This window comes from Aythya ferina, assembly GCF_964211825.1.
Source record: "Aythya ferina genome assembly, chromosome: 27".
NCBI lineage: Eukaryota > Metazoa > Chordata > Aves > Anseriformes > Anatidae > Aythya > Aythya ferina.
In genome coordinates, this window is record NC_140310.1 from 3829802 (window position 1) to 3851723 (window position 21922).

At 60.5% G+C, this 21922-nt stretch overlaps 2 protein-coding genes across 12 annotated transcripts; one reads left to right on the forward strand and one right to left on the reverse strand.

Annotated features, from left to right (window-relative positions):
* The first annotated feature begins 2162 nt into the window (after positions 1 to 2162).
* LOC311424458 (tumor necrosis factor receptor superfamily member 10A-like) lies at positions 2163 to 9486 on the forward strand. 6 transcript variants are annotated; one of them, XM_084499642.1, is made up of 10 exons: positions 2163 to 2459; positions 5589 to 5721; positions 5878 to 6006; positions 6436 to 6550; positions 6636 to 6727; positions 6810 to 6905; positions 7005 to 7045; positions 7236 to 7376; positions 7745 to 7826; positions 7942 to 9486. In XM_084499642.1, exons 1-10 carry the CDS (start codon positions 2403 to 2405, stop codon positions 8232 to 8234), a joined length of 1179 nt encoding a protein of 392 aa, XP_084355768.1. In that variant the 5' UTR covers positions 2163 to 2402; the 3' UTR covers positions 8235 to 9486. The 6 variants fall into 6 exon arrangements, with proteins under 6 accessions (XP_084355768.1, XP_084355770.1, XP_084355769.1 ...); XM_084499644.1 differs by having other exon boundaries at positions 7748 to 7826; XM_084499643.1 differs by having other exon boundaries at positions 7005 to 7042.
* RHOBTB2 (Rho related BTB domain containing 2) lies at positions 8208 to 21164 on the reverse strand. Of its 6 annotated transcripts, XM_084499637.1 has the most exons (11): positions 21121 to 21164; positions 20792 to 20869; positions 14823 to 15024; positions 14562 to 14665; positions 14276 to 14461; positions 13151 to 14175; positions 12257 to 12375; positions 12015 to 12165; positions 11834 to 11922; positions 11591 to 11696; positions 8208 to 11506 (listed from the first exon to the last, which is right to left on the reverse strand). In XM_084499637.1, the coding sequence occupies exons 2-11, from the start codon at positions 20848 to 20850 to the stop codon at positions 11268 to 11270; spliced, it is 2280 nt and encodes a 759-aa protein (XP_084355763.1). In that variant the 5' UTR covers positions 20851 to 20869; positions 21121 to 21164; the 3' UTR covers positions 8208 to 11267. The 6 variants fall into 6 exon arrangements, 3 of the variants coding, with proteins under 3 accessions (XP_084355763.1, XP_084355764.1, XP_084355765.1); XR_014686100.1 differs by lacking the exons at positions 20792 to 20869; positions 21121 to 21164 and having other exon boundaries at positions 8208 to 10245; positions 10329 to 11506; XR_014686101.1 differs by lacking the exons at positions 20792 to 20869; positions 21121 to 21164 and having other exon boundaries at positions 8208 to 9786; positions 10085 to 11506.
* Between the last annotated feature and the right edge of the window lie 758 nt (positions 21165 to 21922).

The following is a 21922-nucleotide window of genomic DNA, read 5'->3' on the forward strand; positions in this document are numbered from 1 at the left end:
TGCCATCTTCTTCCAAGCTCTCACCTGCACTTGTTGTGCCTTGGGCAATGCTTAAAAAAAGGATTAGCCTCTCGAGAGTTACTCATCCCCAGCCTGGGTGAGTCAATTCCTAAGGAGAGAGCCTGCCCTGAGCCCTGAGCCCTCGACGCACGCTCACGGTATGGGTTAGCCTGGAGTTCAAGGCTGGCAAAAAATTAACAAGTCACCACGTTGCCATCTCAACCTGGTTTTGTTGGGGCAATTTTTCTCTCGCCCCATCCACACAGCTGCAGAAGAACCGATTGTGTAAAGGCAGAAAGTCCAAAGGTTTTCCCTATATTTGTTTGTTCCCTCCCCGCGGCGATGAGCTGGGATTTCCACGCTTAAACGGAAGGGCTGCAGGATGGGAGCAGGCGCACTGAAAGTTCATGCAGCCTATTTTTTTTCCCCTGGGAGACAAAACCTGTGCTTTTGCTCACTCGAGGCGGGCACTGTGTGACGGGGGAAATGCAAACTGAAGGAGCACCACTCGTCCCATCACCTCCATGCCATGCCCAGGGCCAAATCCTGCTGTGCATGGGGCCAAACTGTGCCGTGCTCGGGGTCTGAGCCCAGCCCAGCCCACTTAACAGGAAAAGGAGGACCAGAGCAATCATCAGTCCAGTATCTGATGAGGGTGGTCACCTAACAAATATAGACAAAGCAGAGACACTTAATGCATTTTTTCCCTCTGTCTTCAACACCAGAGATGGGCTCTGGGACCCCAAAAGCCCTAAATTGGAGGACCATGACTGCAGGAATGATAAACTCCCAGTTAACCCCAAACTTGTGCACATTTGCTGCTCCACCTGGATGCATGGGGCCTGATGGGATTCATCCCAGGGTACTCAGAGGGATGTCTAATATCATTGTGGGACCTCTCTCCATTACTTTTCAATGATCCTGGGAATCTGGAGAGGTCCCAGCTGACTGGAAGCTGGCAAATGTGCTCCCAGTTTGCAAGAAGGGCAAGAAGGAAGATCCTGGCAATTCCAGGCCAGTCAGTCTCATTTTGGTGCCTGGTAAAATTAAGGAGAAAATTATTCTGGGAGTCATTAAAAACCACCTAAAGGATAACACAGCAATTGGTAACAGCACAAGGGGAAGCTCATGACTACCAAATTTAACTTCTTTTTATGAGATCACCCAGCTAGCTTATAAAAGGAAGCCAGTCGATGTAATCTTTCTGGATTTCAGTAAAGCTTTTGATATCCTTCTGGACAAAACAACCAGAATACAGTTAGATAAAATCATTATAAGATGGGTGAACAATTAGCTGATGGGTCAGGACAAAAGGGTTCTTGTAATGGGGTTACACCAGCCTGGTGATGTAACACTAGTGGGGTTCCCCAGTGCTCCGTTTTAGGGCCAGTCCCTGCAATGTTTGCAGAAATGATTTGAACGAAGGACTTGATGGGGTTTTTTTGATCAAGTTTGACACCTCGCCAGCCGGCGTGTCCCCAGAGTGGTACCCAAGCAGGGCTGCAGGAGCTGCTACCCCACGCTGGGAGCTCTCCATGCTGCTGCTTTCACTTCTTCTCACCCAGAGCTCAAGCAAGCGCAGTTTTTTTTCCGTGTTCTGATCCTCTCCATGCTTCTTTCATCTCCGTGCCAAAGCAGGGGGCTCAAGCACACCCCAAGCCCACCAAACACCTCGGTTATCTACACACAGATGTGCTGCTTGCTGAGCAGACAGCACAAGCAGCAGCAGGTGTGATTTATATCTCTTTTTACATTTTATTTTTCTGTCTCTTTTTTTTTTTTTTTTTACAACTCCCCTGGCTTGATGCAGTCCCAGCTGCAAGGTCGCTCCTGTCCCCACATCATCCTCCTCCTCGCCAAAATTCTGCTTTTACCATTCCTCCCAGCTGGGCACTGTGGTATAACAGAGATATAAAACTGCCGGTGCCCAAAGGATGGAGAAGGGGCTGGAGGAGGGGGACACGAGTGGGGGGCGCCTGGGGTCCCTGCCTTTCTTCATCCCGGAGAGGAGGAGGAGGAGGCTGAGGGGAGACCTCCGGGTGCTTTACACCTTCCTCCCGAGGGCAGAGGTGCTGAGCTCCCCGGTGAGCAGCGATAGGAGCCGAGGGAAGGGGGTGGATAGCAAAAAAAAAAAAAAAGGGGCCGGCCCCGAGGGCGGGGGCAGCAAAGCAGCCGCGCGGAGCCGCGGAGCGCCAGAAGCGCTCGGGTCCCTCTGCGGGACACATGCTCTGATTTAATTATTTTTATTATTATTTTTTTTTTAGGGTGGTCCTTTGGGGCCACGGGAGTCGTCTTCGAGGATTTTTTTTTTTTATATATATGCGTGTTGGTTTTTTTTTTTTGGAGGGGTGTTTGGCGAAGCTGCCCGCCGATCGTTCCCAAACCGCTCCGCTCCGCGCAGGATGCGCCCGGCGCTGCGCCCCCCGTCCCACCGGGGCTGCCTCCCCCTGCTGCTGGCGGTGTGTGGGGTTTGGGGGGGGGATCGGGGGGATTTAAGGGGATTTTTGGGGTGGTCCCGAGACCCTCGGATCTGTCTCCGTGGCATGCCCGGGCTTGCCGTGCCGTCGAGGGGCACGATCCTATAGCGCTTGGGTATAGGGGAAAATAGGGGGAGGGGGGAGATGGGAGGCGATTGGGGTGGTTTTGGGGGCTGCTCGGGGATGGTTTGTTTGTTTGGGGGCTGGGGGGGGGTTGTGTGAATGGGGGGTGTCGGGTGGAGGGGCTGGGGGCTCACCTGGGGGTGGGGGTGATGGGGGAAGAGTTCCTTTAGGATCGGGAGTTCCCGGGGGTGTCGGGGGGTTAGGGGTAGGGGTTCAGCCCGGGGCAGAGGCTATGGGGGGAGATGGGTTTAGGGGGGGTTACCCGGTCTGGGGGCTATGGGGGGAGATGGGGTTACAGGGGGGTTACCCGGCCACTGCTGCTTTTGGGGTTTGCGGGGAACGGGGGCGCGTGGGGCTGAGGTTACGGGGCACGGAGCTGGGATGGGACGTCCCTGGGCTGGGGGGCTGCGGGCTGGGGGGCGACTTGGGGCTGGGGGCTTGGCCTAGGGGGGCAGGGATCCCTATGGCGAGCGCTGCCGGCGCTGGAGGGGATTTCCACGAGCGTCACTCCCAAGCCCTGTGTGCCATCAGCTTTGGGATCTGGCGATCACCGGGGACGTTTGGGTAGCATCGGGGTCCCGGGGACGCTCGGGGCCAACACAAAGCGGGTCCGAGCCCTCCTTTAGGGCAGAAAGGCCCAGTCATATTTCTGGGTGACCCGGGGTGTTGCTTCGAGCTCCGAAATTCCTAAGGGCTTGCCTCACGTGGTGGCTGCTGGCGTGCCATCGGCGCTGCCGTGACGGCATCCGGGGCCTCCGATCCCTTTTTGTAAATCATTTATGGGAATGAGGTGGGGCAGGTGATCTTCCTCTGCGTCTCCCAGCGCTCAGACTTGCCTGGGAAAGTCGAGCCTTACCGAACCCGGCACCTAAGGGACAGGTTTTAACAGCATTTTTTTATTCTTTTACCTAAAACTAAGTTAAAAAAAAAAAAAAAAAAAACAAAAAGAGGAGGGGGGACCGATGGGGATGGGAGCCTCACGTGATGATCACCCGATCCGGTGGCTGTGGTTCCTTCCTCTGCTCACCAATGCCTCTTGCATCATGCCTGGACCTGGGCCACGCTGCACGAGGAGGAGCGCTCAGGATTTCCAGGAGCTCAAACTCCTCTTGCGTAAAGCCCGGAGGGAAAAACCCCCGACCACGGGGACTTTAGGGGCTCCCTTTCCCTTCCCGAGGGCTGGCACAGCTGCAGTTCATCTTGGGGTCTGTTTTGTGCCGTGATGGTTCATTTTCCTTCCTTGGGATCACTTTTGGGGGAAAAACAGAACCCAAGGAAGGGTCAAGGACCCGGGGCTTCCCAGCTCTTTGCTCCTGACCTCCCCTTTTAGTGGGTATTAGGATTCCTGCCTGGGAATTCCTCTGCCCTGGGGCAACTTTGCTTTCCTTGGATGTTTACTGGGGGTGAGAACAACCCCTGAACACCGTTACCTCTGGCTCCAGGGGCTTTGTGGGGCTGATAGTTTAGAGACCTACCCAGGGCCCTGCAGTAGGGCAGCTCTAGGGGAAGGTGCTGGGGGCTGATAGCCTTATCGTGCATGCGGGCAAGCTCTGGTTCATGAAAAGTGATGAAATCCTGCAGCTAAGGGGCCTTTCCTAACGGCAGACAGCGTTACGTTGCAGCCCGGCAGAGTTTGAGTGGGGAAAGAAGGTTTTTTTTTTCCCCCACGAGGACAGGCAGCGGGCCGGGCTGTGCAGTCCCCGTCCCTAAAAACTTCCAAGTCTGGGCTGGGTGAAGCCCCGCGGATTGCAGAGGGTGAATCGCTCGTGGCTGGAAGGTAGAAGCAAACTTTTTCGGGATAGAAAAATACTTCATAAACTTCCAAACCTTCCCAGCTCGAGCAGGCAGCAGCGGGAGATGGGGACCTGCACACGAAGCGTGCTGGAGCCTGTGCTCGTGCTCCCCGTAGGGACATTTCATTTATCCCTGGGTGCATTTTGCATTTATCCGATTTCCCATTTTACCAGTGGGATCACGGCGTGCCCGCTCTGGGATCCCAGCCCTGTTTCTTTTCTCCCCTCTGATATTTTTTTTTTTAAACCCTCCTGGAGCAGCCTGGTGAGGCGGCAAGCTGAAAAGCTCGAGGGCCGGTTCCCCGAAGCTGGGCAGCGCTCAGCCTTCGGAGCAGCACCTTTGGGGGCACCAGGGCTTGGTTCCTGTGTGCCAGGCGTGGAGGTGACATGGGGACCTGTCCTCTCAGCCTAGCTGAACTGTGTCACCCCACGCTGAGCACAGCCAGGCTCTGGGTGCTCACACAACGCTCACGCCCTTCCTTGCGCAGAGCGCGAGGAATGCGAGGAGGAAGAGGAGGGGAGAAGAGGGGGGGGGACCGGCTCTTTCGGCGGCAGCAGTGACTCATCGCCGTATTGTTTTAGCCTTTCAAGGCTGTTTCTGGCTCCTGGAAGAAATATGTGCTTAACAGGCAGGTTTCCAGCTCTGAGGATAGCAGGGGAAGGGCAAGGGGCCTCTGGGGCCACCGTGCGCGCCCCTGTGCCACCAGGGTGCAAGGTGCCGAGGGGCACCGACCCTCCTGGGGACCTCAAAGCCCTGCTGGGGTGGGTGCTGCCCCACTGAGCATCATCCCACGGGGCTCTGTAGGCACAGAAGGAGCTGAGCCAGTGGAAAAGTGGTGGAGAGCAGGCAGAGATGGGGCTGCCAGCTTCCCGACCCACCGCGTGGTGCGGTGACATTGGAACGGCGCAACCCGGGCGCACGGGTGCCTTCCTCCCCGCCTCTGCTCTCCCTCTTCTTCTTCTTCCTCCCCCCTGTTTGGCACCCTGCTGTTTTCTCACGTGCTGAGAAATTGGGGAAGGAAAGGAGGCGTGATGTGATCCTAAGCAAATACCCACTTGAAGTACCTGCACCAAGGGGCTCAGCCGCCGGGTCCAGCAGCTCCGGGCCATCCCAGCGCCCTGCTCCTGCTTTGCACCATGGTCTTGGGGTGGGTTTTAACCTTTTTTTTTTTATTATTATTTTTTCCTTTAACAGGAGGCTGTTTTGTCAGTGGCTGCCTCAGTGGAGGTTAGGTGGGACAGGGTGGATCTCTTGGACCTAAGCAGGAAAGGGGAAGACTTCTACCAGGTCCAGGACAGCGATTTGTATTGCAGGATGTGCCCCGCAGGTGAGACGGCCTCAAACATCCCAAAACAACATCCCAGCACACGACTCTGGCAGCAGAACCAGCTCTTGCTGCAAGGACATCCCCTCCCCGTGCTGTACAACCACTGATAAGCCCTTTCTTCCTCCTCCTCTCCCCCCGTCGACCCCTTTTTTGCAGGCACCTACGTGGCGGAGCACTGTAAGGAACAAAACGGCTCCAGCACGTGCTTGCCGTGTGACGAAGACGGGTACATCGAATACCCCAATCGCTTCGACAAGTGCCTGCGCTGCTGGACGTGCAGGGAAGGTAGGAGCTGGTGCACAGGAGGGCGATGCAGGTCGAGAGCATGGCTTTGGCTGAGCACCGAGCTCTCCGCGTGTAGAGCGCAGCCGCGGCATCGCGCTGCGGGTGCTGCAGGAGCAAGCTGCATCCCGAGCTGGTGTGGAGGCTCGTGCCAGCCCCGTGGCTCTGTTCGGGGCAGCATCCCCTCGGTGCAAAGCTGGGATGCGAGGACCATGAGGATCCGGGCTCGTGGCAGCACCCCTAGGCTGCTGGCGGGGCTTTTAAAGCGCTGCTTTGGATCGTGGGCACGGCGCGGTGTGGGGTGGGGATGGGTAAAGCAGTGTCAGGTCTTCTACCCTGGTCTTCCCCGGGTCTGTGCGTGCTTTGCTGGGTTAGGGAGCGGGGCAGAGAGCCCCAGCAGCAGGGTAGAGCCCGTTGGATTCTCACCCCCAGACCAGGTGGAGCTGAGTCCCTGCAGTGCCACCAGGAACACGCAGTGCGCCTGCAGGAACGGCACCTTCTGCTCCCCGGACCACCCCTGCGAGATGTGCCAGAAGTGCCGCTCCCGGTGAGCTGGGGGGCCTTGGGGAGGGGGTCTCGGGGTGCTGCGGGGAGCCCCAGCCTCTGAGCCTGCTCCCTCTCCCCTTTTCCAGGTGCCCCAGTGGGCAAGTGGAGATAGCTCCGTGCACGCCGCACAGCGACCTCCAGTGCGGCCCCCCCACGGGCTCCATCTCCGGCTCCTCCAGTAAGTTTGGGGTGGCTGGAGGGATGGGGGGGGAGGGCTGGAGGTGTGGGAGCTGCTGCCTCAACGTGCCCTGTGTCCCCAGAGATCACCATCATCGTCATCCTCGTCATCGTGGCACTGGCTGTGGGCCTGCTGCTGCTCTTGCTGTGGATGTGCTGCTGCAGGCACCCCGCTGCAGGTGAGGGGGGGGGGGGACCCGGGGTGCTGCCCCCAAATGGGGGCTCTGGGTGGGAAGAGGGATGTGCTTTGGGGCTGACGGCTCTGTTTTTCCTTCCAGGGGACAGCAGAGACCTGGGCAGAAAGTCAGGCCAAGTGGTGGTGAGTCGTGCTGGGGGCTCTGCTCGGTCCCTGCTTCGCTTGCAGCCCCCCCGGGAAGGCTGGGGGAGCGTGCAGGGGGCTGTGGCCGAGCAAAGCGGGGGTCTCCCGCGGCTCCCCCCCTCGGGGGCTGGTTTCACCACCCCGGCTGGGAGTCTCCAGCTTGGCAGCTTTGTGTTTCTCTCCCCCCCAGCACTACCTGGTGCTGCAGCTGACCCGGATGCTTGCGGGGAGGGCTGGGGACGCGGACAACATCCGCAACGAGCACCTCTCCCAGGACCAGGAGCGGGGGCTGCTCCCTGCCGTGGGGGCTCCCGACGCCCCAGGGCTGGAGGTAGGGCACCGTGCCCCCCCTGCTTGGCCGAGCTCTGAGCCTTTCCTTTACCTCGACCATGCTCATCAGCTCCAAGGCTTCCAGGGCAGGAAGGTTTCTGTGCAAGGTGTCCGTCTTATCCTCATTCCAGGCCCCCAAAATCTCCTGTTTTAACACCCAATTCTGAGCAAAACTTTCCTTTTCCTGCCCTGGACCCGTGAGCTTGCTCTCCCCTGCTTTGGGCAATGCTGTGAAGTGATGGGCGTCCTGAGGGTGGGTGGCCATCTCCTGCCCCAAAAGCCCCCCCCGAAAAAGGGAGAGGGTCCCCAAACCCCCTGTTACCAGGACCTGGGGACGCTTGCTGGGTGCTGTAGGATTTCTCTTTTCAGGAGGTGGTAGCAAGGACCTCGGATCCCGCTGTGAAACCCCACAAGATTCTGGTTCCAGTGGCAGGAGAAGACCCCGTTATCCGTAAGTCCTGGGGCCTGGGGGTGTGCCGAGCCTGTGGGCTCTGTGGGATGATCCCTGCCGCCCCCAAATCCGTGCCCTTCCACGTCCCCTGAGCTTTTTCCCTGTCTGCTTCCAGTCCTGCGCCGCTCTTTCCACGTCTTCGCCCGCGACGTGCCCTTCAAGGACTGGAAGAGGTACGGCCGAGCCCTCGACCTGCTGGAAAACGACCTGGCTCTGGCGGAGATGAACGACAAATACTCGCAGGAGCCCTTCTTCCAGATGCTCAACACCTGGCAGAACAGGCAAGGGATGAGCGCCTCCGTCAACACACTGCTGGAGGCCCTGCACCGCATCGACCTGGGGGGCATAGCAGAGGACATCTCCTGCAAGCTGGTGCAGCAGGGCTCCTTCCAGTACCAAGTGAGCTGAGCAGCACCTTGAGACACGAATACCTCGAAGAACAGTTCCTTTTTTTTTATTAGTATTACCTTTTTATCGGGGCTCACAGCTCCTGAAGCTCCCTGTACAGCTGAGCCTGCAGGAGCCGATCCTCTTGGGAATCCTCTTGGGATCCTCTTCGTGGCTTCCTCTGTCAGACCTCGGTGCCTTCCTCATGAAACCCAAGCTGGTGCCTTCAATTCACACTCACTCGACACAAATGAGCCAAAAACTACTGCCAGCTGCCTTCAGGATTGTCTCACGGGGAAGCACTGGTTTTCTACGGACCTCGTGAGGCTCGGTGCCAAGCAGCATCTTTGCACAGTGCAGGCATCCCTTGGATTTTAACTGGATCATCCTTTCCTGGGCTTTTTTTTTCCTCATTTTGGTGGGATTCCTGGCATCTGTAATGACTTCTGCTGGCAGAACATCCCAGAGGTGGCCAGCCTGCCTAACACTGTCTGCTCGGTGGGCTTGAGTTGAGTTCTTGGGTTATTCCTTAAAAGCTTTTTTTTTACTGTGCTGATTTTTTTAGGCTGTAGCAGTTCTGCTTGTTGTTAGTAAACCCCACACTGGACTGGAGGGGAGGGCTGGCTCTGTGATCACCAAGGAAAAAAAAAAAAAAAAAAAAGGGTTGATGGAAGGAGCAGGATGGAAAACAGCAAATTATCATCCTGAGAAACCTCCTCTGTGCTCCGTGACCGTGGCTGGGGGGCTTGGATCCCCTTCCCCTGGCTCTGGGGGCTTGCTGGCCCCATCCACCTCGAGGTGACCACACCAAGCATCCTCCACCCCTCCTCCAGCTGGCTGGATCCCTCCCCAGGGACAAACACACAGCTCAGGGACAACGTGGCTGGAAACCTGCAGGGTTTGAGCTGGCTTAAACGTGCAGCAGCCCAGCCCCTGGGGATCTGCCCGAGCGCAGGGGCAGCGCCAGCTCCTCTGCACCCCCCGACTCCATCCTCCCCCCTTCCCCAAAATTTGCCGACAACTTTTTTAAGAACAAAAGAAATCTCACCTCAAAAACACAAGCAGAACATTTGTATTTATGTATTTATTAGTAATTGTAAACGTGTTCATATATTAACTTAAAAGCTAATATAAAAATAGTATTGATTTTTTTTTTTTAACTATGCATGATTGGGTGTTTTCGTACAGAACTCTGGCCCAGCCAGCTCATCGCGTCCAGTTTTGTACAGGTATATTTTATGAAGTAGGAATAAACTGTTTTTTTAAAAAAAAATCCTCCTGTTTCCTCATTTCTTTTTGCTGTGCTGCTGCTGCTGCTCCGTTCGGGGTTTCAGTGGGCACCGAAGGAGCAGAGATGCCCTGCGTGGGGCCAGGACATCTCGGGGCTCTGCCACACTGGGCACGGTCCCCGTGTCCCCAGCAGCGATGCTGGTGCCGCTGGAAGTCCTCAGCAGCAAACCCAGGCTCTGAATTTCCACCCTGGCTGCCGGCAGGAGCAGGAGGCTGAAATTTGGGTCCCCGGCGCAGGCAGGGGCGGCGCGCTGCCGTAGCTGCGGTGCACATCCATGCGGTGCTGGGCGAGGAGGTGCTGGGTGAGGCAGGGGCTCTGCTCACCCCAAAAATCAACCCAGAGCTGCCCGCCAGCCTCCACCTTCCCCCTGGAGGCTTTATCCACGTGCAGGTGGCTTCTCGAGGCAAGCGGCTGAAAGCAGGAGCTGCCGGGATGGGGATGGGGACGGCAGCAGGGCGCTTTGCTCCGGGGGTCCCAGCAAGGCAGCTCCAGGCTGGGCACCTCCCGCAGGACCCCAGGTGCAGGATTGGTGCTGGACAGGCAAGCACCCGCTGTAAAAAGGGAACAAAACTCATCCTACCTGCTGCAAAGCGCGACAGCGCAGAGCGTGCGCCCGCTGCATCTGCTCCCGTGCTCCTACACCCGGGGCTGGGGACGAGCATCCAAAAGGAGCAGCTCCAAAAAGGGCAGCGAGGACGAGAGCAGCACCCAGGGGTGTCACTGCGTCCTCCCTGCTGTCCCCTGCCAGGATGGGGACGGGAGCAGAGGTTTGGGTCCACCCAAGGGTGCCACCGGGCACCCGCCGTGCGATTTTGGGCACCTACAAGTGACACGGGTGGAGCAGGCGAGGTCAGTCCCATGCGAAGCCCCTGCTCCTCCTGCTTTTGGGGTGTTTGGGGTCGGTTTTTTTTTTTGGATGCTGGATCCTGCGATGCTCCTGTGCCAGCTGCTTCCTCCCAAACACACAGGGACCACGCCGGGCTTTTAAAATACCATTTATTACAATGGAGCCGCCCAGGCTCCGAGCCCAAGCCGTAGGGCCTGGGGGTGGTTTCTGGGGGTGAGTTTTGGTGTGTGTGTTGTTTTGTTTTGTTTTTTTTCGTGGTATTTTTTTGCTTTAGATTTTCTTTAAAAAATAAAATAGAAGTCTGCTCTCTGCGCTGCTGCGGGCCAAGCCCCCGTGGGGAGGTGCGGGGAGGAGAGGGCTCCTTTTCCCCAAAGCTCCCCACACGGGGACAGCCCCCGCAGGGGAACGGAAGGGGACACCTTGTGGGATCAGCCCTGGTGCAGCCCAGAGGGGTTTGAGGATCCTGTGGGATCAGCCCTGCTGCAGCCCAGAGGGGTTTGGGGCCGGGATCCCACCTCGCCCCGCTGCAAGTCCAAGGGGCGTCGAGGTGGCGTCCCCCAAAACCACCCCGAGCCCGCAGCTTCTGCTTCAAAACTAAAAGTGGAACGGGGACGGGTTTCTTCTTCTTCCTCATGCGGTCGATGTTCGAAAGAAAGGAAAAAAAAAAAAAGAAAAAAGGAAAACCCAAGACAACCCTTGTGCTCCTGTAAACGTGGGTTTCTCCTGCTGCTCCGGGCCAGTCCTGCGGCGCTGGCGCTGCGGCGTGGGGGCGCCCCGCTCCGTCTCCCCGGGGTGCCAGCTGGGGGCACCCGCCTGGCGCTGGGGCAGCTCATCCCACCCTTCGTCCTGCTCCTCCTCCTCCTCCTCCTCCTCCTCTTCCCCATCCGTCTCCTGGAGCCAGGGCAAGGACGGGCTCTCAAACCACAGCCGAGGAGGAGGAGGAGGAGGAGGAAGAGGAGGCTGTGGCTGCCGACGACGAAGGAGAGGAGGAAGGGGAGGAGGAGGCGTTCCAGAAGAGCCACCGCCTCTTGGGCTGCCGTTTGAGGTGGAGGTAGTCTTCCTTCTCCCGCTCCTTCCTCGCCCGCTGGTAGTGATCCTCCTCCTTCAGGTACCACACCGGCGGCCAGCGGTGCTTCTCGAAGTACTCCTGGTTCTCTGCGGGGACACGGGGGTCAGCCCCGTGCCACGAGGGGGGGACAGGGACGGGATGGGGACCCCACGGACCCCCCCAATGCTCACCTCCTGACATGGCCTTCATGTCGCGGGGGAATTTGCGGCAGACGTTGTTGTAGTTGGTGCAGATGTGGTGCAGGCACCAGTCGGCGAGCTGGTAGGCGCAGTGGAACTGGAGACGGAGCAGGCGTCACCAAAACGCACGGATTTACCCCGTTTCCCCCCAAACCTTGGCGTTCAGGGATCATCCCCTCTCCGCCACAGCAGTGCCACCTCTTCCGCCACCAGGTCCCATCCGTGCCACCCTACCTGTGCCAGCTCCAGGAACACCAGCACGTCCCCATCGATGTCCACCATCATCTGCGCCGCCTCCATCAGGCCGGTGACGGTGTACTGCTCTGTGGGACGCACGGCGGGGCTCAGGGCACGGCCCTAAAGCACCAGGGATGTCCCCCAGCTTTTTTTTTTTGGGGGGGGGACAGCGACTCACCGGTGAGAGCCACCAGGTGGGGCAGGCAGAGGCGGTTGGCCAGGATGATGAGCTTCATGTCGTCGAGGTCGGGGCTGGAGCTGAATTGCCCGGTGTAGAGGTACTCCAGCACGGCCCGCATGCAGCTCTTGCTGGTGTAAGGAAGTGCCACCTGCGAGGTGCCCACCCAAAAGTCACCCCACGGCCGTCCCCAGCCGTCCCCAAGCCTTCCCACAAGAGGAAATCCTCGGGGTCTTCCTCACCTCGTTGGTGGAGCTCTCCACGAAGGGGCCGCCGAACATCGCGGCCATCCAGTCGCAGCTGGAGATGAGCAGGGGCTTGTGGGCACTGATAGCACCGTCATCCAGCACGAAGGTGACATCTGGAGCAAGGAGAAGGAAAAAAAAAACCCGGTCACCAACCCCGGCTTGGTCATCTCCACACAGCAAAAACACCTCTCCCCAGAGGGAACGGGAGGAAAAAATAACAAAATTAATCTTGAGGGCAAGGTACAGGATGTGCCAGACCGGGCTTGTTTGTTTTTCAGCATCCTCCGCCAGCTCGGGGGAACGCAGGAAGAGCTCCGGCAGCCAGGGCACCGTGCACGGCTCTGGCCCAGGGGTTTTCCCGTGACACGTTTAAAAGCAAAGGGCAAAAATCCTGGCGTTGAATGCTTTGCTCAATTTCTGCAGATTGAGCTCTTGGGAATATCAGAAAGGACAATGGGGACAGCTGTCCCCTCCTCTAATCTCTCCTGGACAAGGGTTTCTCCCCGGGGAAACACAGCCCCTCTCTGTGATGCCTTGACCTCAGCAAGGTCCCTCTGCATGAACCCAACCCAGCCGGAGAGAGGCTGGGATGTTTGCACCCCTGGGATGTCACCTGGAAGCCACCAACACCACCCTGCAGCATCACGGCACAGCACGGTGCCACCACGCTGGGTGGAAAGCTGTGGCTGGGGAAACCCTAAAAACGACACATGAATCCAGTGACCCTACCAAAAAATCTGGGCCAAGGAGGAGAGGAAATCCCCAAAACACCAAGCCCGTAGTTGAACGTATCCCAAAACCCCGGGGAAGGCGAGCGCCGGGTGCTCCACAGCACGGGCACGGGGCAGAGCCCCCCGCGAGGGCGACGGGGTGCGGACGGAGGCGTACCCGAAAAAGTCCCCTTGGCCAGGCATTCCTTCACCCGGTTGGTCCTCCGGACGTGGAAGGCTTTGGTGATCTCCTGGTTCATGAACGCCTCGTTGTTGAGGATGTTGGCCACCATCATGCGGAGGTCGAACACCTCGAGGAGCTCGGCGATGTGCGCGATGTGCATCAGGTCGCGCTCCTTCTCGTCCAGCTCCCCGGTGTACAGGTACTTCAGCACGGCCCGGAAAGGCCCCGGCTGGATGGAAGCGTCCATCTTCACCACCACCATCAGCTTGGACTTGTAGGTCAGCGGATCCTCCGCCATCTCCTCCTGGATGCTGATGAAGGCCCGGCTCCACGAGGAGAGGTCCCGGCCCCGCTTCAACCCGCGCTCCCCGGTCTCGTAGCGTTTCCCCCGCAGGATCCCGTCACTGGTGGAGGCTCTAAGGCACGGTTTGCGCTGGCTGGAGCCGGCCTCCTCGGCGCTCTCGCAGATATCGAAGCTGGCGGCCCGGAGGAGGAAATCTCGCCCGTGGTGCCTCTCCTCTTGGTGCAGCATCCGCTCGGCCGCCGCGGTGACGGCCACCCCGAAGCCGTGCCCCGCGGCGCTCTGCTGGTCCTCCTCGCTCAGGTCCATGAGGAACAGGTCGTAGAACTTGGAGGAGGAGGTGGAGAGGTAGATCTTGTGTGCGTAGATTTTGATCTTCTCTTGCAGCACCAGGATGACGTCCGCGCACAGGGGGTCCTCCAGGAGGTGAGCCGGGCGCTCCTCGTTGTTGGACGGGGGGTCCGGCACCACGATGATGGGCGGAGGGGGTTTGGGGGGCAAGAAGGGGGCTTGGAGCAGTGGGCGCTGGACGTTGCGGAGGTGGGACTTCCAGAACTGCAGGTGGCGGCGGGAGATGAGGGCGGCGCGGATGGCGTTGTCGAAGACGTCCTTGATGCCAAACTGGGCCACCACGCTCGTCTCGTAGTAGGGGATCCCCAGCTCCTTGGCCACCTCCCTCCCCTTCTCCGGGGGAAGGATCTCGTTGGGTTTGATGGGCCTGGAGAAAGAGAGAACCAAGAGATCTCTCCAGTTGCGTGGTCACGGAGAAAGGGGCTTGGGGGGGGGGACAAGGGCACCGTCGGGGGTGGTGGTCCCACCTGGCCAAGGGGCGCCGTGCCCGGTTGACGGCCTCCAGGTCGGCGTAGCGCAGGTCGAGCTGGCAGCCCACCAGGATGACGGGGGCGCGGGGGCAGAAGTGCTTGATCTCCGGGTACCACATGGTCTTCACGTGGTGCAGGGAGTTGGGGTTGGCGATGGAGAAGCACAAAACCACCACGTCGGACCTGCGAGGAAGAGGAGGAGGAGGAAGAGGAGGAGAAGGTCACGGCGGAGCCAACCCCGGCGCCTTTCTCCCTCCTCGCCACGGCTCTGCCCGTGCCCTACCTGCCATAGGCGAAGCGCCTGTCCTTGTGGTGGTCACCGAAGGTGTCCCAGAGCCGCAAGGACACGCTAACATCATCTACCACATCCCGCGAGCGCTCCAGCACCTGCGGGAAGAAAAACCCCGTGAGCCCCGCGGCGAGGCCAAAGCGCTCCGCCGAGAGGACGCCCACCAAAATCCCACCAAAAAAAAAAAAAACAAACAAAAAAAAAACAAAAAAAAACCTTCCCAAGGGGGTCTCCACGCTCTGGGGCAGCCCTCACCTCCTGGCACACGCGGTACTGGTCGATGGCCCACACCGTGGGCACGTGGGTGGCGAGGAGCTGGTACTGGGTGAGCGTGGCGTTGCAGGCGCGGGCACAGATGAGCCGGGTCTTGCCCACCGCGTTGTCCCCGACCACGACGCACTTGATAGTTTCTACGTTTGGCCTCTCATAATCCATGTCAGAATCCATTAATTGGGACCTGGGAGGGGGAGGAAAAACGGGCTCAGCTAACGCAGCCGGGATAACGAAGGGGGTGAAACACCAACGATGCTCACAGCCACCAGCCCCGAGGAGCGTGGTGAGCGAGCGGAGCCGCGGCGAGCACCAGCAGCCAGCTGCCCTCCCCTCCCTGCACACGCTACTGCCCTTCCCCTTTAAAATTTAATGTTCCCGTGGCAGCGTGCGTTGCTCTGCCGCGCGTCAGACACATGCCCTGCGTTGCGTTGCGTTCGGCCCCCCCCCCTCTCCCTCCTCTCCGTCTCTCCGGCCCTGGCTCATGCTTGTTCATGTGAGATGAGGCTTTTTTTTTTTTTTTTTTTTTTTTTGTTTCCTCCTCTCCCTTCTTCCCTTTTCTCCCTCTCCGGCGTTCGCAAGCGAAGCTTCCAGATGGGAGCACGCACAGCAGCACCGCCAGCCTCTCCCGCTGCCTCCCAGCACCGGGCTCTGCCCCCAGCACCATCCTGCCCCCCTCCCTTTTTTTATTTTTTTCCTCCCTGCTCCCAGGGGAGCTCTTTGGTCCTGAGCAGCACAGCACAAGAGGCTCCTGACGTCTGCAGGAGCCGGGCAGGCTCCCAGCATCGCTGCCCTCCCAGGACCAGGTGCAACCCGAAACCTCCCCGGAGGGAGCTTGGAGCTCTGGGTGCTGCAAAGGTGATTCAAAGCGCCCTTCTCCTGTGGGCACGCACATCCAGGAGCAGCACCCTTTGCCTGCTCCAAGCCCCAGGGCAGGCCAGGGTCTAAATCAACCAAAATTAACTCATCGCAGCATTAAAGCTTGGAACCGAGGAGATTTCCAGGTGGGAGGTCGAGGGATGGGGAGAAAAAATTACAAACCAACACCCAATTGCTCTGAACTTCACAAAGCAGCAGCTCTCTCCCCCCTTATCACCCCCTCCTGGCACGGGCCTCCCGAGCTGCTATAATAAACCACGGGCGCACAGGCTGAGCGAGCGAAAATACCCGGTAACGATGGCAACCCAGCCCCGCGCGCAGGGACCACGGACGCAGCTCCCCGGGGGGGAGCAGCGTGGCAAGGACTTTCCAATGTTAGCACCTCCCTCCCGTGCGCAAGCTCGGGAGCACACCTGGATGGATGCACGAGCCCCCCGGGACGCGGCACGGCGCAGGATCGGGTCCCCGAGCCCCGCGGGCGAGCGGTGGTGATGGCACGGTGGCACCGAGCCACCTTGCTTTGGGTGCCAGTGCTTAGCCCCAAGGCAAAAACTTCTCCAAACGCTCCTCACCCACAAGCCACATCCTTTCCGCCCTCTGGGGAAGGGTGTTGAGATGCTTGGGGTCTGCACGGCATGGCAAAAAGGTGCAAGGGCAGCTCGCCTGCTGCCCCAAAAGCCCCAGGAGATGCGTTCCCATCTCCTGCACCACCAATCCCAGGTCCCCAGCTCCTCCTGAGCATCGTTTTTGGCTCCTCTGTCAGTTCAGGAGGTCCCCGGGGGGTTGTTGGTGCTCGGGGAGCTTTGCGGTGCTTATTTTTAGGGCTCCTAATTCAGCCCAGCTCATTCAAGCAGTGCGGGGAGGGGAGAAGGCACGTGGGGATGACAACTGCGGCCTTGGAGCTCCGGCTTTTTTGGATACCTGCCCCCTGCGGTGGGCTCAACCCCAGGGGATTCGGGACCCTGCTCGGAAAGCCCCCGAGGGAATTCAGGGTTAAATCCTGCCCGGATCAGTGCCTGCAGCAAGGAGAAGGGAGGGAGGGAGAGGGGGAAGGCAGCGGGCACGAGATGCGGGCTCCGAATAAAGCAGAAGCACACTGGGGAACTCGCGGGGGTGGCACACAGCCCCCCACCCCCGGGACATCACCCCAGGGGGGTGCTGAGCCTCTCTGCAGGGCCAATGTCACCAGCAGGATGCCACCACCTCGGTGCCCCCCCAAAAAAACCCTGCTCGGCCTCTCCAGAGAGCAAAAAGGGAGGCTGGATGCCGACACATCGGGGCTGCCCCTTGCAAAAACCCTTCCCTAGAGGGCAGGGATGCTCCGGCCGGGCCCCCCACCCCAAAACGCATCCCCCCACCCCTCCCGGAGGGGAACCCAAAATTGCTTTTTGCAGCCCGCGGTTGCCACGGCAACTGCACCATCACCCCGGGAGCCGTCGCTTAGCAACTCCCAGGCTAAAAATCCTCCATCCCGGCCTCGCCAGGGGAGGAGAGTCCCTAGAACTGTGGGGGGGATGCGCCCCGGAACGGTGGCAGTGCACGAAAATACCCCGGGACCCCCCCGGGGATGGGGGGCGAGCAGGGCCCAGGGGGCTGCACAGGCCACGGCTGGGAGTGGGGGCACCGGGGGCGCTTTTGGGGTGTTGTAAAAGGGCTGGGGGCGCTCGGAGCACCCAGGAAGGGGCTGGGGGGCATGGCAAAAGGGGTCGGGGGGGGGCTCGGAGCTGCAGGATGGGGGTGGGGGGTGTTGCAAAAGGGGACGGGGAGCAGCGAGGCTGGGGAGCAAAGGGGTCGGGGGGCACCGGGGGTGGTTTGGGGGCGGCGTAAAGGGGCTGGGGGCGCTGGGAGCAGCCGGGAGGGGGCGCGGGGGGCATGGCAAAGGGGTCGTGCCCCCCCCTACTGTCCGAGGAGGGATGAGGGGCGGCTGGGTACTTACACCAACACAGACGAAGCGGCGGCTCCCAGGGGCCGGGGCCGGGCTCGCCCCTCCGGACATGGTCAGGGCGCAAATTGCGCGCTGGGCTTGCGCGCGCCCCCGCGCTGCGCTGCGCGCTTTAGGGCCCATGGCGGCGCGGCGGCCGCCCGGCTCTCCGCATCCGCGGCCCCGCGCACGAAAAGCTCCGAGCAGCCCCTTCCTGCGCGCAACCCCCTGCGCGCAACCCCCCCCCCGCGCACCGGCCCTGCGCGCAAAATCGCCTGCGCTGCGCTGCGCCGGGCGCTGCGCGCTGCGCTCGGCGCCGCGCCGCCGTTCATTCACAAAAACAAGCCGCCCCCCCGAGGCCACGCCCCCTGCCCCCCCCTCGCAGCCTCCCATTGGCTGAGAGGGAGCCCGGGGGGGGGAGTGAAATGGAGTGGGGGGGGCTCCGAGTGGGGTTCCAGGCTGCGGCTGAGCGCCCCCCCCCGGGAAAGGGTGCGTAGGGGTCTCGGCTGGCAGGCGTCGTGTGCCTGCGGGGGTGTCTGTCCTGACCCTAAATCCCCTCCATGGGGTCCCATCCTGTCCCTAAGCACCCCCCCCATGGGGCCCCATCCTGCCCCAAACACCTCCGTGGACCCTATTCTACCCCTAAACCCCCCTCCATGGGCCTTATCCTACCCCTAAACCCCCCTCCATGGGGTCCCATCCTGCCCCAAACCCCCTCAGGAGGTCCCATCCTGCCCCTAAGCACCCCCCCAGGGGGCCCCATCCTGCCCCAAACCCCCCCATGGGGTCCCATCCTGCCCCAAACACCTCCGTGGACCCTATCCTGCCCCTAAACCCCTTTCCATGGGGTCCCATCCTGCCCCTAAGCCCCCCTCCATGGAACCTATCCTGTCCCTAAACTCCCCCTCCATGGGGTCCCATCCTGCTCCAAACCTCTCCATGGGGCTCCAACCTGCCCCAAACCCCCCCATGGGACCCCCATCCTGCCCCTAAGCCCCCCTCCATGGGGCCCTATCCTGCCCCTAACCCCTCTATGTGACCCCATCCTGCCCCTAAGCCCCCCTCCATGGGACCCCATCCTGTCCCTAAACCCCTTTCCATGGGGTCCCACCCTGCCCCCATCATCTCCTGCACCCTCCCCCTGCACCTCACCTCCATCCTCCCCCTGCTCCTTGCGACCCCCCAGCACCTCTCCCTGCCCCCCGTGCCCACGAGCACCCCTTCCTCCGACCCCCTTTCCCCCTCCCCTTGCTGCACCGGGATCGGGACACCAAAATTTGGGGAACACTCGGGGTCTGCAGAGGGGACCCCTCGGCGGCGCAGGGGGCAGAAGCGCGGCGCCTTGGCACCCCTTAGGGCCCCCCTAGAAATCCCCTGCTCCCCGATCCCAGGCCTCACCCCGCACCACTGCCTTCCTACCGCCCCCTCCTTCACCCCCAGCCCCAAATCTGCGGGGCGGAATAAAACCAAAACCCCAGAGTCATCTTTGCAGCGGGGCTGCCGGGAAGGCTGGCGGTGCCCTGACCCCGTATATCCGCATCATGTGATGCCTCGCCATCCTCCCCGGAGCCTTTCGGCTGCCTTTTTCCTCCCCCCCCTCGCCTTCACGGAACCGTTCTCTGTCCCCCCCAGCCCCGTTATTATTTGCCCAAGGCCAAAAATCCCAAATCCGACCCAAATCCCTGCGCCCACCCTGCACTTTCGCCGCCGTCCCCCCTCCTCCCTCCCCAAACGGCGTCGCCTCACCCAACTCGCAGCACGGCGGGGATCTCCCTCTCCATAGCAGAAAGGAGACGGGGTGGCTTTTTGGGGGAAGGGGGGACCCTTCGCCACCTTTTTTGGGGGGCATGGGCGAGCCGAGCTCCTTCTACCCCCCCACCCTCAAAGCTTTTCGCCTCCCTTCTCCTGGCTCACGGGGAAGGCGCCCGGCGAGCTCGTTTTGGTTTATTTGCTCTCTCTCGGAGCAGGTGCTTTAATTGTGGCAGGAAAAAAAAATAATAATTAAATTCCTGGCTTTCCGGGCAGCCCCGTTCCCAAAGGAACCCCCCCCCCCCCCCCTCTTTTTCTTTTTTTTTTTCCCTCCCTCCTTCCCTTTTATGCAAAACAAAAGCACGATTGTGGCTGCCGGGCGAAACACCCACAGCCTCCCAGGTCCTGGCCTCTCTCCTGGCAGGAGGCTGCGCCAGGAGGCACCGGGGAGGGGATGGGGACGGGGGCCTGGAGCCCCCCCCTCTCTGCTGCGGACCCCCCAAGGAAGGCAGGGAGCAGGACCCCGTGGCTCGGGGATGTTTCCCGTGGTGGCTTGGAGATGTTTCCTGTGGCTAGGGGATGGTTTTTTGTGGCTAGGGGATGATTTTTTATGGCTAGGGGGTGTTTTTTGTGGCTCAGGGACGGTTTTCATGGCTCACCCCGTTCCCAGGTGGGGTCAAAGGACCCCAACTCACTGCTCTCTGCACCCCATCGCTGCCCCCATCTGCTCCCCCCCCCTTGCTTTGCTATAATTCAAACTTTTCCCATTTCAGCCCCCGGCTTCCTAACCACCCCCTGCTCCCAAACAGCTCCAAAACCCCCATGCTGGGGGCTCCCAGGAGCTCAGCCCCCCGGGACAAGCACCCATTTCCCCATTTCCACCCCAAAACATCCTCTTTCTTCTTCCCCCACCCCAGCAGGGAAGGGAGAATCTCTCAGGGTGCCGAAGACCCCAGCAGACGTTGCTCCAGCCTGCAAGCTCCCCCTGGCTGTGGGGTTCACCAACGGGACCCTTCCCAGCACCCAGCCCTCCTGCTGCTCCTGGAGCCTTGGGGGCAGCACCCCGGCTTGCACCATCGCTCCCTGGTCTTGCAGGGACCCCAAATCCTCTGCCTTTTGCTCCTCGGAGCAGCCAGGAGATGCTCTGTGACCTCTGCAGCCTCCCCGTGCCCTTCCCCAGCTCCCCACCGCCGGCGCGAGGGACACCCGGAGCCGTGGGGACATCGAGGGGACCCCCAGCCCTGTTTGGAGCCGTGCTGTGAGTTATCCACCCGCTGTGCCCAAGGCACGGGGACGTCACGGTGCCATCACGGTGCCAAGGGAGCAAGGAGCAAAGTTCCCCGAGGACGTGCCCGGAGGAAGGGAGCGGGCAGAGCGCGGTGCTGGAGAGGCCGCGGGTACTTACAGGCTGCGAGCCACGGCGCTCATCTTCCCGGCGGGGCTGCCTTTCCCTTGGGTGGCCATCTCTTCCTCTTGGCAGCCTCTGAAAAGAAGGGGACAGGCTGTGAGGATGTCCCAAAGGCGCCTTCGCCCCCTAAAACCACCCACGTCCTCCTGCACGCTGCCACCCCCTACCCCGAGGATGGCAACCCGGTGGTGAGATGGAAAGGAGGAGGACGCCACGGGGGGACCTGGTCTCATCCAGAGCAGCCGTGCCTGAAGTCCCTTCGTCCCCGTGCTGCCACCTTCACCACGCACCCCACCGTGAGGGATTTCCCCCCCCAGCTGCCCTACCCGGCTCAGCGGTGCCCATGCCCTCCAGGCTGGAGCAGGATGCGGCCGCTGAGCGGTGCCCGTGCCGGCCCCGCGGTGCTGGAGGCTGGGGCTGAGCCTCCCGGGGAGCCCGGGCAGAGTCCGGGGCAGAGGCGGGGTGAGAAAAGGCAGGGGACAGACGAGGATCAGGAAACGTTGCTCCGGGGCTCCCCGTGCTGCTGGCTCCTTCCCAGCAAGAGCCCAAGGGTGGGCACCCCGAGCACCCACGTGGAGCCCCCCAGCGCCTCCAGCACCCAGCTGAGCCCCTCGCTGGACAAGGGAAGGAGTAAAACAAGCAAAAAGAGTGGTTTTTTTCTCCTTTTCTCCCCTGTCCCACCAGCTCAACGGGGCTTATCTCCAAGCCAGGAGACTGGGGGGGCTTGGAAAGCTCAGGGTTCCCTGGAAATTCCCTGTGCACACCCGCCTGGATCCCATCTACCAGCCCCAAAATACCACAGGTGGTAGCTCATCCTGCCCCAACACTGCTGTGGGATTTCAGGGCTTTATCACTCAGTTTATAAATATTTAAACCCAGGAGAAGCCACATGCTCCAGGAAAAAAAAAAAGTGACATACACAAAAAATATCCCCCCTTGCATCTGGGGCTCTCCAGGCATGTTTTTTGCAACCAGAAACCAAAACCGGGGCAAAATCCCAAGGTCCCGTGTGGGATTTTTCCATCCTGCAGCCATGAGGATTCCCGTCCTGCCCATCCTGCTGCCTCCCCAATTGAATTTCTGGGCTCTGGGGGCATTTTTCGGGCCTGGCTCCTCCCGCAGCGTTCG

Bases quoted from the DNA above. Each gene is read 5' to 3' on its own strand.
- LOC311424458 (XM_084499640.1), top strand. From the start codon at position 2,403: ATGCGCCCGGCGCTGCGCCCCCCGTCCCACCGGGGCTGCCTCCCCCTG. The intron at 6,551-6,635 runs GTGAGCTGGGGG...CCCCTTTTCCAG, and splicing joins TGCCAGAAGTGCCGCTCCCG to GTGCCCCAGTGGGCAAGTGG. The intron at 6,728-6,809 runs GTAAGTTTGGGG...CTGTGTCCCCAG, and splicing joins CTCCATCTCCGGCTCCTCCA to AGATCACCATCATCGTCATC.
- RHOBTB2 (XM_084499637.1), bottom strand. From the start codon at position 20,850: ATGGCCACCCAAGGGAAAGGCAGCCCCGCCGGGAAGATGAGCGCCGTG. The intron at 12,376-13,150 runs GTACGCCTCCGT...TCCTTGCTCCAG, and splicing joins GGCCAAGGGGACTTTTTCGG to ATGTCACCTTCGTGCTGGAT. The intron at 11,697-11,833 runs GTAGGGTGGCAC...CTCCGTCTCCAG, and splicing joins TGTTCCTGGAGCTGGCACAG to TTCCACTGCGCCTACCAGCT.